This window comes from Vespula pensylvanica, chromosome 16 (assembly GCF_014466175.1).
Source record: "Vespula pensylvanica isolate Volc-1 chromosome 16, ASM1446617v1, whole genome shotgun sequence".
Classification (NCBI taxonomy): Eukaryota; Metazoa; Arthropoda; class Insecta; order Hymenoptera; family Vespidae; genus Vespula; species Vespula pensylvanica.
In genome coordinates, this window is record NC_057700.1 from 4622679 (window position 1) to 4641625 (window position 18947).

The 18947-nt window shown below is 27.9% G+C and overlaps 1 protein-coding gene across 1 annotated transcript; it reads right to left on the reverse strand.

Moving 5' to 3' along the window:
• Nucleotides 1-3416: 3416 nt before the first annotated feature.
• On the reverse strand, nt 3417-8395 carry LOC122635001. Its single transcript, XM_043824650.1, has 3 exons — nt 7899-8395; nt 5351-5529; nt 3417-3746 (listed from the first exon to the last, which is right to left on the reverse strand). Exons 1-3 carry the CDS (start codon nt 7992-7994, stop codon nt 3614-3616), a joined length of 408 nt encoding a protein of 135 aa, XP_043680585.1. The 5' UTR covers nt 7995-8395; the 3' UTR covers nt 3417-3613.
• Nucleotides 8396-18947: the final 10552 nt, after the last annotated feature.

Here is an 18947-nt window from a genome sequence, read left to right on the forward strand (position 1 = left end):
GTATGTATGTATGTATGTATGTATGATGTATGTATGTGTATGGTGTGTGTGTATGTATGTATGTATGTATGTATATGTATGTATGTGTGTGTACGCATTACGCACGCACACATACACATTATTGCATTTTTTCTTTTTGATAAAATGTATGTAGATAAAAATTTAAAAAAAAAAAGAAACGTAACAAAAACAAACAAAAATATGGTCGTCTTGAGATGCACTGTTATATATTCAGTTGTATATGTATTCTTTGCGTTGAGACTCTTCTAGGTTGTATTTATTATATATATATATATATATATATATATATATATATATATATATACAATTATATATATATGATTATATATATATATAATTATATATATCTTTTTTATATATAAAAATAACTTTCTCATTACACTGTTAATAATCACCATTAAAGTAATCGGATAAGATGTTTACAAATTGAAAGCAAATATAATAGAGAAAGGATAAATGGAGAACAGAGAAAGGAAGAGAGAGAGAGGGAGAGAGAGAGAAACAGAGAGACAGACAGAGACAGAGACAGAGATAGAGACAAAGACAAAGACAGAGCCAGAGACAGAGGTCTTCCGATGCTTGACTTATTTGTGAGTCTAGATATAATGTATTTTATAATATAAAAGAAAAAAGTTTCGCCAATTTTAGGAAAAAATACATCTCCATGTATGAAAATTAAATGTACAGGCAATTTTACTACTCAAGATAATAATTTAATGTTGATATATTTTGCACAAATCATTATTAATATTAATAATAAATCATTAATATCAAAAATTCCTGTGTATCTTATATCTCGTTCACAACCTGATTATATAAATTAGTAATCCTTAAATTTCATCTATAGTGTATGAATAGTGATATAAAATTTTTGTTATAATAATAACGACAATAATAATAATAATAATAACGACAATATCTCGTTCTCCAGATTTTGCTAAATATTTACTCATAGACTTTATTGATCTTATTTACACAATAAAAAAGAAAGTTCTGCGCTAATATTATTTAAAATGATTTTTATTGTGAATTTAGTTTTCATAAAACTTGTCGTTTTAGTTGGAAGTATGGAAATACTGGGAATGTTATACAAGAATTTGAATTTAAAAAAAAGAAACGGTAAGTAATTTAATGTTTTGTAATATAATGACTATATTTATCGGTAAATAAGATTCTGTTATATAACTCATTTATATTATATTTACTTTGTAAATCAACTTTAACATATATTGTGATGCATCCATACATATGAAAAATTCTCTTCGTATTTCCTACTATTGATTTTTTTTTTTACTATTATCATTATCATTATTTTTCTGATTTTAAAAGGCTATTTCTTTCTCTCAGAAAACATTGTTTTCTGTAAAATATAAAATTCATGCAGTGTAATGTAAATAAATAATGAAATTGGGATGAAAAGGAAATAGGAAAAGAATAAAGATACTGCAATTTTATGAATAAACTTACTCGTTTTATTAAAAATCATATTATATTTAGGGCTAATGAGAGGATGAGGAAGGAAAGGCAGAAGAGGTAGGATTTGTGGAGGAAGGGATTGATCATATTAATTATATAATAATTGTACAATACAATTGGTTTTGTACTTTTATCTTTTAACTTATTTTTTGTTTTGTTTTGTTTCCTTCGTATATTATACATAAAACTTATTTGAAATACTGTATTACGAATACGTTTAATTAGAGCCTCTGTCAAAAAAATGATTCTTCTGAATATTTCATCGTAATAATTAAGTATAAAAAACGTTTTCTTTTCTCTCTCTTCCTTTTTTTTTTGCTTTCTCCTAAACTTTCTTAGCAACATTTTTACTTAATTATTATTTATTACTATTATTAACAATGTGTGTGTAAATTATTATTCTATATATATACATATACATACATACATACATACATATATATATATATATATATATATATATATAAAACGAAGATCAGAGTTTTTGTTTTCTCTTTCTTTTTTTGTTGTTGTTGCTGTTTTTATATAATTTATTGATGTATGATTTATAGGAGGCTAATGATTTTTTGTTTTTTTTTTCACATATGGCTTAATTTCTCTTAATTATTTAAAATGTTTAAATCTATGATATACTTAAATGTTAATTGCTCGTATTACTTTACGGAGAGGTTTTGCTTTCTTTCTCTATCTCTCTATCTTTCTCTCTCTCTGTATTTCGAATAGACGATGAGAGAAGATGATAAAAAATTATTCGATATTTTTCGTAATACTACCACACAAATTACCGTATTTATTTCTTCAACGACGATCCTATTTCCATTAAGTACAACATTATTAATAACTTTGGCAAGAATTCGTGCGGTGTCTTATTATAAAAAAAAAAGAAAAAGAAAGGGAAAAAGAACGAAAAGGAAAAAGAAAGTTATAAATACATCAAAAAGTTAATCCCGACTTTCATCTGCGATAATTTTGATTACGTTGATATGATTAAGTATATTGACACATTGTTAAAAATGTTGTGACAACTATACTACTTGTGTATGTACAGGTATTCACAACTTATGTAATTATTAAATTATATATATAAAATTTTGTATAAATCATTATCATAATATTGCTTATATTGTCTGAAATATAATATTTCTTTAATTTTGATTTTTCCGGAATATTAAATATTTCGATAACTATTTTAATTCTCGATTATAAATATAGCTGATAAAAGAAAGTATTAATGTTTTGCATATACATGTATATATATATATATATGCTATTATATACAATATAATATAAATATTGCAATTTATATAATAATTAACGATGCATCGGATTTAAAATACAATTTTACTTGACTTGATTTCTCTCTCTTTTCCTCTTTCTTTTTCTTCTCTTTTTATTAAGAATTTTTTAATAATTATGTTTATATATACCACTTAGAAATTATTAATTGATTGTAAATTATTACGAGCAAACTGTTTTAAAACTATATTTCTAAATCGTAAACTTAAATATATATATGCACACACACACACATATGTATATATATATATATATATGTGCATATATCGAACGCGCTGAAAACTGACTAAGGAAGGACGGTCTTAAGTGACCTTACAATTGAATTCAATTTGGGAATTAGAAAGAATTGTATCGAAATTTAATGATACATATTTCAAATAATAAATTATACAGAAAGTATAAAATTAATTATTGTTACTTTAACTTTCAGAAAGTGATTAAATTCTATTTGACCAGAAAATAATTATATATATATATTATATATATATATTATATAATTATATATATATATATAGATTATATTGGAATATAATTAATGGCAGAAAAAATTATCAAGAATAAAAAGAAGACAATATGTCACAAATATATAAATTTTTTCCTTTTCTTTTCTTTTCTTTACGTTCTTTTATCGTTTAAATCGTCTGGACCGTCCCATAAAAATAAATCGATGCAAAAAAAGCTTGATGGATATGGCTTTTTTTTTACAGTGAAATATTAATCATTAAACTTATTGAATATGTTTTGTGATATTGGTGCCTTTGATTAAAAAAAAAAAGAAAAAAAATAAAAGGAAAAAAAGAAATGGATAAGTCTCTGTCTTCTAATTCGTGTCTTCTGGGGGTGCTTCAGTATCGTTCGACGTCGTGTTTTGACGACACCGATATACGTATGCACTTACGGATAAATCGTCCTCCGTATGTACGCACTTGTACGAATAATCTGGGCACTCGCATCTAAGAAAAATAAGTGACAAAAATAAATCAATATTTGTTTTCAATACTCTCCTGATATTATCAATTACTTTTTAATTAAAAAAAAAGTAAAAGAATTACTTTCTAATAATTGATATACCTACACAGATATATTATATCTATATAATATATCTAAATAGATATATCTAAATAGATATATTATATCTATGTAATATATCTAAGTAGATGTATTACAGCTATACTATACCTATATTATATACTTAAATAGAGATAAATTTTATCTAAAATAGATGTAAGTGAGTGTGTATTATTATCAAATAAAAATATATATATATATATATTAATGATTTTCCAAAAACAAATTTTAAATCTAACGAACACGCAACAAGGAAAAGAAATCTTTCGTTTCTTTTTCTTTAAATCAACGTTAAAAAAAGTAATTCCTACATTTTTCTATGAAAATTAGAATAATAGAAATTAATTAGAAATCTTGTACAGCCGGTATATCGGATAGATTTTCTTATTTGTTATTACATTAGATGATGAAAATAGGAGAATAATGAACTCGGGCCATCTTGCTCGTACTATAGATAGAATCAAAACTATTTAGACTTTTCCATTTTATGGGTTTCATAACGTGGCACTCTCGAAAGAGAAGAAGAAAATTATGCTACGATTTCTACAAAGCGAGTCAAGGGAATATGTATTACTTTTATTAGTACGATTTCAAGAATCATTGCCCTTGTTCAGTTTAAGTACTGTCTATATTAATCGATCGTTTCCTTTTCATCATCGTTTGATCTAAGTTATTATGGTCGGAAAGTAAGTCAGATTTTTGATTTATAATATGTTGATTATGTATTAATATACATACATACATACATACATACATATATATATATATATATATATATATATATATATGAGTAAATGTGCAATTGGAAATGAAATGCTCTGATAATATTTATTATTGTTTCGATTAAAAATTATTTTCTTTTCTTAACGATCCGCGCAAACAAATTTCATATACGGTATATATATATATATATATATATATATATATATATATGTATATATATATATATATATACACAGGACGAATTAAAAGTTTCAAGGTGATTTAAAAAATTAATTATCCTTTTTACTTAACAGACTTTTTATGCTTCTACGTAGGTTTTTAGTCTTACAATTTGAAACAATAATAAATAAGGTATTAGCCTAAAAAGTAATGGTTTTTAAGATGGAATTTTTGATTTTTGTATACACATCCGCGATCATCTAATGTTAAATAATTCGATATATGTCCCAATAGAAATATATTTTATTTATATTTTGTTTACCATATTCAATTGAAGGTGAAATGATTAAAATTATTTTTCTCTTTTCATTTTACTTTGATTCTAAATAATTTTTTTTCTTAACAATCCAACAATCCGATATATTTGTGTTTTCAATGTTAATGTATTGATCTTTAAAGCATTTGTCCAGCCTCTAATAATCAACTAATGATAATATAACGATAATAAACGAATGTAATATTAAAGTAATAGATACTTATTGAAAATTTTGCTATATATAGAATTATTATAAATAAATAAATAAAGAGAAGGAGAAGGGTAACTTACGTGTTTCTCATGAAATATTCGAAGCGTCGTGTGAACTTAGTATAGATCGCCCATCCGCAAGGATTGCCTTGACAAATATGTCGTGTCCCGTTTCGTTCTTCAAGATCAGTCGAGCGTAAATCTCTAACATTGTCAATTACCGTACTCCGTAGCATTTCTTCTATTGCTTCAGAGAATTCCTACATAGAAAGAAGAATAAAAAAAGAAAATATATACATAAGATTAAATTAAATAAATAAATAAAAAACGTTTCCGCGTGATGTACTAACGTAGATCTAATATAAAAAAAAGAAAGATGCATATTCATATCATTTCATGCATTTCATCAATATCATTCGCAAATTATCGTGAATATTAAAAAGGAAAAAGAATGAAAGAAATAAGAAAAAAAAAAAAAAGAAAAACAATCAATAATCTCTTTATAACAAACTGCGAGTATAACCATTTGTTTGGATGCCGTAAAGATGAGAAACAAAAAAAACCGACGTAGAAATACATAGATACATGGTGAAAGAATTTAAGAAGTCAATTTAGATCAAACGTGTGTTAAACGGATTAAAATCGATGATTTAACAAGCCCATTAATTTATATTACGATGATATGTAGACCTATTTTATAACTGCGTGCACGAGTGGAACGTGCTTAATAAGAAAAAAAAATACAAAATAAACAAAAAGATAATAATAAAAAATTCAGAAAAAAGAATATATATACATATATACATACATACATATATATATATACATATATATATATATATATATATATATATATATATACACATATAGAAAAGAAAATCAAATCGGATCTCCGGAACAAATGAAGAAAATATATATACATGCACAAAGTCCTATGTATTACTTATTAATATCTATATATATACATAATAATGCGTCGAATAGAGAGATAGATATGACAAATCAAAGAGCGAATTGGCAAAATCGCGTTCGTACCGTCCGATTATCTTTCGGCGCTTATTGCGTCAAAACCTAACGACGCAGTTCGGGGTCAATGCCATCGACCTCGAATCGTGAAAAAGAGGCGTGTATGCTCGCCTCCAAAGGCGTTTTATATATCCATATTTACGTGTGTGTGTGTGTGTGTGTATATGCATGCGCGCTCGCGCGCGCGTGCGTGTTGCATGTATGCATCTATGTATGATGTATGTATACATCTATGTATGTATGTACGTATACATCTATGTATGATGTATGTATGCATTCATATGTGTGTCGTGGCGATGGCGACTCCTTATACAATTTTATTTATCGAAACTTAGAAGAGAAAATTACATATATATTCACATATTTTTTTTTCTAATACATGTATGTCGGAAAGAAAGTTGATGATATGTATATTTTTTATATATATATTAGATATGTTATATATTATGTATATATTACGTATATTATATATTGTACATAATATATATAAATATATATATATATATATATATTAGAATTTGTTCAGATTTTTTTAATCAAATATTTCATGAAACTAATTCATGAAAACTTATGTGGAGAAACATATGCGCAAAGTTTATAATAGAAAATGAGCAATAAAAATTTTTTTAATTAATGAATATAATCAAAAGAATATATTTATTAGAATTATTTGTATATAAACAGAATTGAAGTAGATACATTCTTTCATAAAATTATGATATATCACGAAATTCGTTCGATCGACAATTTTATATTTTATACGGATTTTAAAAACACGATGTAAATATTTATTATATGAATTATTTTAAATTCGTTATCCGTTAATAATATGGAATATATATATATATATATATATATATATATATATATAATTAATAGATCAAATATATACGTTCTTAAGTGGAATAACATACTTATGTATACAAAAAAATCGTAATATATATAAATTTCATAATAAAACTATATGGTTTTATATAGATCAAAGCATATTTCTATATACAATAAAAATATTCTAAATTCAAGCAGTGTTAATAAAATGAAGTTGAGATAAAAATTCGAATTCTCGTAAAATTAGTAATTCTAATTCTAAACCGGAGATCTTGATCGTACCAATGAATTCCTATCCAAGTATGAATAAAATATAGTTGAGAAAAAGATACGAAATCGCGTAAAAAAGTGATTCTAATTCTAAACCGAAGATCTTGATCGTACCAATGAAATTCTTATTCAAGTATGAATAAAATATAGTTGAAAACAAGATTCAAAATCGTGTAAAAGAAGTGATTCTAATTCTAAACTGGAGATCTTGATTGTATTAACGATACGCTTTTAAATGTCCTTACGTACAACAAATATGTTAGAATACATTTGATCCAAGTATGAATAAAGTACAGTTGAGAAAATTATTGAAATTCGCGTAAAAAAAATGATTGTAATTTTGAATTGAAAAGTTTGATCGTACCAACGAGTGATTAGAAGAAGAAAAATATTACTTATAAGTAAATGAATGAGAATAAATAATAAAGACGAAAATAGACAAGAAAAATAAATAAACTAAATAAATTTAAAAGAATTTCTAAATCAAAAAAAGAATCGTACTTACTTGGGAGGATCTAACCACAGCGCTGTCACTTTCCGTAGAGTACCACATGATCGTGGTGATGAGCGTAACGATGACAATGACGACTTTGCGTTCCATTTTCTCTTATCCCTCTTCGAATACAAAACAATTTTAAACAAATCCTTTTAAATGTGAAAACTTTTAGTCCTTGTAACTTCGCGATCCTCACTTAGACGACCATGAATCTCTGTCTTTCTTTCTCTTTCTTTTTTCTCTTTCTCTTTCTCTCTCTATTCTCTATCTCCTTTCAACGTTCAATGTTCTATCCTATTCCTTGTTGAAACGAGGGAACCGTTTGCTCGTTGGCGGGAAAGCACGATCCTTTCGCACGTTATATCGACGATTTTTTTCTTTTGTACACGTAAAGTATAATCAAAGAAAATCGTAAAAGGAAGATATAACTGATAATAATTCGGAGTTAAAAAATAGACACAGATAGAAATGACGGAAATAAAAAAAAATGATAAGATATAAGATAAAGTGATCGAGTGTGTATTAAAAAAAAAAAAAAAAAAAAAAAAAAAAAAACAAAGCTTTAAAGAGAATGGAAAGGAAAAGAAACAACACACCCAAAAAAGGAATATGGATATAGAGATATGTATCGATATATGAATATTAATTGGATAGATCAAAAGTGAGCTCTGTTGATATAATCTTCTCTTTTCTCTCTCTTTCTCTCTTCTGTAGCGCAGAAACTCCCGCAAAACTTCCCCAAAAACAAATTTCTATGAACTTTTATCGCGTGTTGAATTTCGCGTTACGTACGTTGTTTTGTCTCTTTCTTTCTCTCTCTCTTTCTTTCTCTGTCTCTCTGTTTGTCTGTCTGTCTTTCTCTTTCTCTCTATCTCTCTCTATGGATCCCACGACTCTGTACGAAATTTAAACATAAACTGTTCTCTCGTGTTAAAGAGTGAGGACGCTTCCAAGGCACCAGAAGTTTATATAGGCTGCGCTGTTGTCGGACTAGAGACTTGTGCCACGTGGTGGTGGTGGGGAAAGACGGCGAGTGTGGGGGAAGAGGAAAGATGATCATTTGGATCGGACGGAAGAGTTGTGAGGAGAAACGGAGGGGAAGGTGCGTGTGCGCGTTTCTACGCATCTTTTTTTCTTTTTCTTTTTCTTTTTCTTTTTCTTTTTCCTTTTGTTTTCTTTTTTCATTGGTGAGCATATATATGTGTGTGATGTGTGTGTGTCTATTTCTACGTTACGATTGGATATTATATTAAATAATCATTTTCAAAAAAGTATTCGAATAATTTGCGATATATTTAAATGAATTGTTTTTTTGATTGGATTATTTATGATTTGTTAATTAAGATAAGATTATATTATATTGTTATTATTATCATTAAATTTTATAAAACTTAATATTTTGAATAACAGTAAATTTCATTTCTTTATAAAACTTAATATATATATTATAATTTTGTTGCATGTGGATCCATTTTGAAGTTTTAAGATACAGAATGATATTTTAGATTCTTCTTATTAAGAAGGATCTTAAACGGGAGGATCTAAAATATCATTCTTTATTCTGTATTTTATTAAATTTTCTTATGAAAATAAAAGAAATACATTTTTTTCCTATTTTATAATATAATACTTATATACTATGTATAAAAAAAATTAGAAATACTTTAATTTAAACAATACGATAAAATAATTTCATATATAAAATATGAAACATTCCAGTTAAATCAAAATATTCGCGACTTATGTATACGTGATTTCTTTTTATATAAGTCGACGAATAATTTGTAATTTAACGGGAAACCCGGTACACACATACGTAATACGCATACAAACGCGCGCGCGTACGACATATACACACAGAATGATCAAATTACATAGATACGTCAGACGCTGCTGTACAACGGATTATATTGCACCATATTCGTTTCCACGTATCAAAACATCGGCTTGTGACGCGTATTTTGCGTATCGGACTCTGATTTCATTCTCAACGGTATATTAGAGGCAATGTGTGAATTATCTCGGGTGCGTTTGTGGATATTGTTGACGTAATTTTGTGCATCAATATGTTCGAGAATTGAAAGAGTTCATTCACGTTTGCACGATCATTTTACAAGTATTATTTTTGTTTCAAAATGTAACAAAAAAAAAAAAAGAAAAAATTTAATATTAAAATCTAAATTTTCATATTTATCAACATTATGTGTTTCTCTTTAATATAATATAATATATTTTTCTGAAATGCATATACATACGTTATACATATATTTCTGTCTTATGTACTGCTTTATAATTTGATATAATAATTATTTTATAATCCAAAATATAACAAAAAATTTAATATAAATTTCCATATTTATGGCATTATGTATTCCTATATATATTTTATATATGGTTATATATACAGCACGATAATATATAGCATAATAATAAAGCTTATATACGGCACAATATAGTACATATTGTATGTATATATAAATATATACGTATGAATTACATATACATTTGAATTATAATCTTGTTAACACGTCGTTCCCACACAAACTTATTGTTATTGTGGTAGCAAAAGTAAATGCAATGTCCTTTAATCAAATCGAGGAAAATTCGATTAGTACGGATTTAGAATAGAAGGAGGACACTGCATTAAGTCGTAGATAGATTGCATCAGCTACCATCAAGTTCATGCATGACGCAAACTCAAGTCTTGTTAGATTATCCTCAAGATTTAGAGTATCGTTTTTGTAATGACACCTGGTTATGAGTAGGTATCCCAATTAATTTTTGATCCAATTAATTTTTTACCTATATTATATATATATATATATATATATATATATATATATACATTTGAATATATACACATATATACATGTATATATACATACATACAAGTACTTATAAATATTTTTAATTAACAACTTTGTAAACATGTTTTGCGTATACACATACAAATTTTGCGTATAAAAATTATATGTTAAAAAAAAGTCGATTTTTAATATAGTTTTGATTACATTCTCAATTTAAGATTTGAATAACGATGTAAATACCTTGAACAATATTTGTAACTATCGATAATATTTATTAGAAACAACTACGGTGAAAGATGACAAAGTGAGCTCAGTAAATGAATTATCTCTCCTTATCTTTACATCTTCTTTGAGAAAATAAAAATAAAATTTTGAGCAAATTTTGAGAAATCATCATTATAACGAAGTTTCAAAATTTTACCGACGAGAATAATACAGTAATTCATGGACTCACGCTAGAAATAAAAAGGAAACAAACAAAAACAAAAAAGTAATATCGTGGGAAACTAGAGAATGAAGAAAGTATTTTTATTGGAAGAAGAAAAAGTGAGAAAAAAAGAATATTAAATATAAGAGAATATGTTTGAGACAGAAGCAGAGAGAGGGGGGGGGGAGAGAGAGAGACGTATCAAACGTTGGACAAACAAAATATTTTTCTCATTAGAATTTAGATACTTGTCATCATCGTTATCGTCATCATTCTGGAACGCGATAGGTCAACAAGGTGTCGGTCGATTAGAGACCGCCATATTATCGGCAGATAAACGAATGGGCGAGTCGATGCGCGGAGGCACGATGGGGGCCCGCCTGTCTATTGACCAATCAACGTTAAGCAACCATGCGATGCTTTGAGTGGCGTCTTCTTGAGCCCGCGCGCGCGCTTGCGGGAACGAACTACCGTGTATCGAGAATATGTTTTGAGCTCTCTTATCATCGATTTCTTGTATTAATGACGTTAACAAGATGCATCAATGTATTATTAACATGTTTTTCTAGCTGTTTAGTGTATTAGCATGGGCGTATCTAACTTACGTGCATATGATTTTTGCGAGTAGAAGAAAATTTTTCTTTTCTTCCTGTTTCTTTTTATTTTTTCTTTTTTTGTTCTTTCCTTTGCTCGTTTTTCCCTTTCTATATATATAATTATTAGAATCATTATATTGTTTTAAAATAAATGAATGAAATATTTGTCAATTTGTTTTGATTAAAATTTTATACCAATAACGTATCAACCAATATAATTGATAAGATTTATCAAAGTATTATAAATGTGTTCTTCTAGTTATTCAGAGTGGTATTAGAATGGACGTAGCTAATTTAGATGTACGTGACGTTTGCGATTAGATAAAGATTTTTCTTATTCCTTTTTATATTTAATTATTAAAATTATTTTATTATTTTAGAATAAACGATATCAATGATATTCGGATCATGCAATTGTCATTTGTTTTGATTAGGATTTCATACTGATAACACATTAACTAACATAATTGACAAGATTCATGAAAGTATTATATACGTGTTTTTCTAGCAGTTTAGTGTTATATTAGCGTTGGCGTATCCAATTTACGTGCATGTGATTTTTGTCGATTAGAAAATTTTTTTTTATTTAATTATTAAAATAATTTTTTATTAAAATAATGAAAGAGTAATATGATTAACGATATTTAATATTTAATAAAAAATTTTGTATATATACGTTTTGATTATTATTTTGTAGTGATAACGTATTAAACCAACGATAATCGATAATCGTGATATCTTTTGCATGTTGATCGCGTAAATGCGCATTTTACTTAAGGTAAGTAAGTCTAGTAAGAGTAATAAGAGATCACGACTTGGTGTATCAATATCGGTGGTTTGGTCTCTCGTAACGTGTATCGTATTCGATCTGACAGGTGTTCGAACTTTGCGTCGCTCGTTAGAGAATGTGATTGGATGTAACGAGACGATTACCGATGATATACTTCCATCGATCTATTGATGGAGCAACATTGTACCACATAATGCGTCTTATTTCTTATTTTTTATTATCATTCATTTTTTTTATGATATTTCTCGATGCCTAGATGCCTAGATATGATGTAATAATTCGATCATAAATATTAATACTTTGAATAATTGATAAAATCATCTCTTTTTCTTCAAAGAAATAATTAAACAAAAGAAGGTTTTTAAAATGTATCATTTAGAAGTTTCGTTTTTGTGTTTTCTTAAAGTTTCTTATAAAACCTATCATAATCATGTATAACAAATAAATATTAATGCAATTATAACAATTGATCCAACAAATAATTTGTAAAATTTATATTTTTCTTTCCGTGAAATAATTTGAATGCCTAAGTGAAAACAAAGGAAAAAAAAAGAAAACAAACGTGTAACTTCGAACGACATTTTTCTACGCCGTACAACGTACCCATCAAAACTCAAAAAATTCAAAATTCGGCACGGAGTAATACGTGGACGCTGAAAAAAGAGAAGAAATAGAAAGAAAGGAAAAAAAAAGAGAAAAAGAGAAAGAGAAAGAAAAAGAATCAATTGAATCAATTGAAACAAAAGAAGAAGAAGATCAATTTAAAAGAATCAATTTGACTTTTCATATTCGAAAACGAATAGTTGGTAAGCTCTCTCCCGATTCGGTGATGTGCCTGACGTAGTAGGTATTTCTTATCTTGAAATAGAATGAGACGGGGAGCGTGGAGTGGAATATAATAGAGGGGGCTCGATTTCAAAGTAAAACGAAAAAGGGAAATCGTTGGGGCATGGGACGAGGAGAGAGGGGGTAAGGCTGATTTGGGGAATGGGGGAATGAGGGAGGGGGAAACGCGGTAAAGGAAGAAGGCCGAGAGGCGGCTTACGACTGCCGTCTTTAAATTGCGTCATTTCTGTCTTTCTTTCCTCCGGGAGAGGAGAGTTACGCACAGCGTGAGTTTATCGTACTCTCTCTCTCTCTCCTTCTCTCCTCTCTCTGTCTTTTCTTTCTCCTCTCTTTCTCTTCTTTGTCTCTCTTCTCTCTCTCTCTCTCTCTCTCTCTCTTTGCTTTTCTTATCCTACGCAGTCCAAAAGAAAGAGAGAGAAAGAGAGAGTCAGCGTGTTTTCAGTCATCGAGGGTTTAAATTTTGTTTTCGATCGAAACTCCAACTGTTACACCGTAAGTCGCAATGATTTTGTGTGTACATATGTACATATCTTTCTTTTCGCATACATACCACATATTATTTCATTGTTCTATACACGTTACAGAGGTACGTGTTTAACTACTAAAGGTGTATTACTAGATGATTCTAAGAATATTTATCTCATAGAAAACATTTCAATAAAATTCTTCTTAAAAGATAATTTAAGGGACAAAGTATAAAAAGTATACGAAGTTTAAATGTACATTGTTTAAAGTGCGACAAACCGTATAATAAACAGCGAACTTTGCCTTATTTCGCTAATAAACAAAGCGATTGATGCGATCATTAAATATAATAGAATTTGAAGAAAAACGAGAAGAAAACATGTTTGTATAATATAAGAAAGAATAACAACAGCAATATTTTAGAATGTCTATATATGTATTTACCTAACGTTCATATTTCAATTCATTTTATTTTATTAGTCAAAATGGGTATTTTACTTTAGCCAGAATTATGATTATACGAATTCCGAACGTTACAATATTAATACGTTTCTTTTTTTTTTATTATCGCTTCTATGTAATTTTAAAATTCGTTATACATGAGTTCTTATGTATATAGATATTCATTTTGTAAGTTTGATTTTCTTTTACGACAAAATTATACAGTTTCTTCGTATATATGAATTTTATCAAATTTTTTACATATTAATCTAGTCTTTTTTTCTAAATTATACATTATATATTTACTTATAATTGGTATAATATCTATAAACTTCACAATTATAATGTTTATAATAGATGTAGATATATAATGTAATAAAATTATATACAATTTTTTTATAGATTTTATTAAAAAATTCTGTTACAAAAATTCAATTATTATTTTCAATATCTTATAAATAAAAGTAAAAGATTAATAAGAATTATCTAAAATTAATTAATAACTTTGGATAGTTCTAGCTCTAGTTTTAACGCGTGTGTGCGTATATACACACATGTATATCTATATATGTCGCATTCTCTCCCGCATTTATCGAGCAATGACACCGTTGTATACATCTAACTCATTTCATAAGAAACATGTTTTTCGCGCAACAGTGTCATTGGCAACGGTTAGCTCCCATAAATAAGAATAAAATAGGAGTCTCTTCTCGGTTAGCTCGGCTTTGAGACGAAGCCGAGTAGTAGTAAGTACGTAGACACATTTCTCACGCGCGTTATAGATACCAAAGATTATTAATATAAAAGTTAAAATCTCTGTTCTTTTTTGTTAACGAATTTCCCTATAAATTCTTACTATTTTCGTCCAATCTAAATGAAATTTATTTTAATTATCCTATACGTTCGGATGTAAAATATAGATAGATTATGTTAATTTTTTTTAAATATTATCTATAAAACATAATATTAAAATATAATAAACGAGCGAAGGGTTCTCTCTCTCTCTCTCTCTCTCTGTCTTAAATGAGATATGTATCTGATGTATCCTGCAAGATTTTAAATGATTTAATTTTTTATAAAATTTTATCTATAATATGACACCTGTGCTGTGTGTCCTATGTGCTATAAAATTCTAGTTTAATATAAAATTTAAATATCTAATTGTGTAAGCAATACGTATATGTACACACACACACACACACATAAATATAGCTTTATTTGAGCTATGACGTCATTCTGATGGGTGCATATACTACATATAGATACAACAATATACTACAATAAGGTTATTCGAGTTGTTTCTCTCGAACGCGACTAGGCTTATTTGTCATTTAACAGGAACAATACTGTTGAAAATTTTGGCAATCCTTCAAAACGATCGCTCTCACAGATAGAAAACACTTTCTCTGCTCCCTTTCTTTTTTTATTTTTAGAATGGTCGTGAAACAACTCTCATTTTCGATCTACAGAGACAAGCAAAAAGTCTTCCTAGCTGGTCCAAAAATGTTTCTAAATGTATTTAAAAAAAATCAATTAGATATCCGCATTTCTTTAAAATCATTTTGGCTAACTTTTATTATTTTTTTTTGTTTTTCTTTCTCTGTTTTCTTCTTTTTTGTAAATTATGAATATGTACTTAGGTCTGCTGTTTTATATATTCAAAAAATATAAAATTAATCAGAGTCGTGAGAGAGATCAATACATTTTTTATATCATTCCAAAATTTATACTTTCTCTCTCAAAGTACATTTATTATATGTAGACCTTTATTTATACGATGAAATATTTTCTTTCCCTTTTTTTTTATTAATTATGTGAAATTATATGGAATATTTTAACATTTAAGAAATTTTCAATACAATTGTAATTAATTTATATGTTAATGTAATTTTTTTAATTTATATTCTCTGCAAAAAATTTCGTTTGGAATTTATTCAGAATATCAAAAGAACAATAAAAATAATTAAAAAATTAAAAAATAATTATGAAATAAAATGATTTAGATTATATATTTATTTAATCCTCTCGATATCTTAATTGAATTTTGTCGATTTTATTTACCTTTGAGAAAATATGTTTATATATGTGTATATATATATATATCACAGTTTGTATCATTATTTACAAAAAATTGTTCAAAGCTCCAAGCAGCTAAAGAAAAAAAGAATGAAGAATCTGTTTCAAAGAAGAAAGACACTCTTTCAACGAGCAACGTGCACGTGCCTCTCGCGTGGCTCGCCACGAGCATTAGTAACTAACTCCTTATCTATTACATATTTTCTTTCTTTTTTCCTTACACGTTAGACATTATCGCTTCATATATACTTACTTCCATGTATTTCACACTTGCGTAAGGACTTCCTGTCTCTCGTATTTCATCTTCCCAGATGAAATAAACGACTATCGTTTGTATTAACAACACGATTGACGTGGTTTGTTAGTAATTTCACTGACGTGATTAGAGTGTAAAAAAAATATGATTTCACTATTTCAAAAAATTTTAATAGAAATATTCGAACGAATTATCAATTATTTTTATCGATGATATTACTATATCGATCGATCATCGAATATCATGCAAATAAAAAATGTCGTATAATATATATATCTAAAAATTATATGCAGAAATTATGATTTCATTATCCAAGAATTTTTAAAGAAAGTTTCGATGATCTATTAATTATTTTTTTTTAATTGATCGGTCCTACAAAATCGTGATCGAGAGATTATCAAAGATAGAAGAAAAAAAGAAAAAAAAGAAAGAAAGAAAGAAAGAAAGAAAGAAAGAAAGAAAGAGAAATGTTTTCTGCAATTGTGCTTACGCTCGTAGAGCTGTGACATTGATGTGACATTGTTTACGGTTTAAAAGAACCGTCGTCGGCCTGTACGACTCTAAATATAGGAAGCTAAGTGAATCAGGCATCACGCGAGAGAAACGATGGTCCAACCGCTTGTGTCTGATTCGCAAATGATTCGCGGTGTTACTCTTATTCCGTGGATAAACGAATCACAGTAAAATATTATTTCTATCATATGCATGTATAAGATCGAATCGAAAAGTAAAATTGTTATTTACAAATACATGATATTTAATCGAATTGTATAAATGTGTTATCAAGAACGATTACATAGTCATTAACAATAGAATTACCAATAATTATTTCGATATATTAAGATATAGTTTATATCAACCAGTAAGTATCAAAGTGTTCTATGTCAAAAAGAAAGATAAAGTGTATAAAAAGTTAATTTACAATTAGATCTATTTAATATATTAATTAGATCATTGCGATGTATATAGACATACACGAAAAACATTTTTTGTATAACATTTTAACATTACTCTATATAATTATAATCTTGATAATGATAAAAGAAGAAATCTAAAATTACGCCATTTAGACGGGTCTGGTAGTTTTAATGTTTATTAATCAAAAAAAAAAAAAAAAACAAATATAAAAAAAATACGAGTTTCTTATATATTTTTTCTATATTAATATCTATGTATACCTCTTGTGGCAATCTACGAGAGAGGTACATCTGGGTGCGATCAGTAGGAAACTGAGAAAGAGAAAGAGAAAGAGAAACAGAAAGAGAGAGAGAGAGAGTCTTTGCGAAGATAAGAAGACAGACGAAAAGAATAAGATGAAAAAGAAAAAAAGGAATAATAATAATAACAACAATAACAACAGCAACAACAATAACAACAGCAACAACAATAACAACAACAACAACAATAGCAACAGCAACAGCAACAACACAACGACAACGACAACGACAACGACAACGACAACGACAACGACAACGACAATGACAACGACAACAACAACAACAACAACAACAACAACAATAACAATAATAATAATAATAATAATAATAATAATAATAATAATAAGACGAAGAAGAAGAAGTAGACGAAGCGTTCACCGTTTCTCGGGGTCGATTCCGGCGAACAGCTGCCCCGCCAACGTTTAGGCGCCACCCGAGAAAATATGATTCTCTTATGGAAAACCTATGTATCCGTTAGCGTGTCTCGCGTCTCATGTCTCGCGTCTCAAGAAAGTGAGAGAGAGAGAGAGAGAGAGAGAGAGAGAGAGAGAGAGAGAGAGAGAGAGAGAGAGAGAGTCGTCGCGTCAGAGAGCGATCGTCTCCCGAGAATCCAAAACGATCCGCCGACAGGTTTATTGGCACGGAGGTGGTATCGCCGTCACACCGCGAACTCACGACAAAACATTCAAAGACGCGCCGCCGCCGCCGCCGCCGCCGCCATCATCACCATCGCTGCCACCCACTGAGAGAGATAGAGGTACAGACGAAGATAGAGAGAGAGAGCTCCTTTTCAATTTTATAAATATTCCTCGTTGAAATGTGTTCTCTTTCAAGAAGGAACCCTTCCAAAAAAAAAAAAAAAAAAACAAAGAAATAAGAAAAAAAGTGCAATCGATTGATCCTTCGACTTCCGGTTACTTCGATCTTTTTGATATTACGATTTTTATTAAGGGATAAATATAGGTATATTGGATTTATAATTGGATATAAATTATTTTTAGATTTGTTTAAGATTGCATTTTAAGGTATAAATTATTATTATTGTTGTTGTTGTTGTTATTGTTATTGTTATTATATTATTTACATGAAATAGTTTATACAAATTATTTTTATGTTATTAAGATTAATGATATTGAA

Excerpts from the sequence above, each read along its gene's own strand:
- LOC122635001 (XM_043824650.1), bottom strand. The coding sequence starts at position 7,994 with ATGGAACGCAAAGTCGTCATTGTCATCGTTACGCTCATCACCACGATC. Across the intron at positions 5,530-7,898 it reads CTGTGGTTAGATCCTCCCAA|GAATTCTCTGAAGCAATAGA; the intron begins GTAAGTACGATT and ends CTTTCTATGTAG. Across the intron at positions 3,747-5,350 it reads GAATATTTCATGAGAAACAC|ATGCGAGTGCCCAGATTATT; the intron begins GTAAGTTACCCT and ends TATTTTTCTTAG.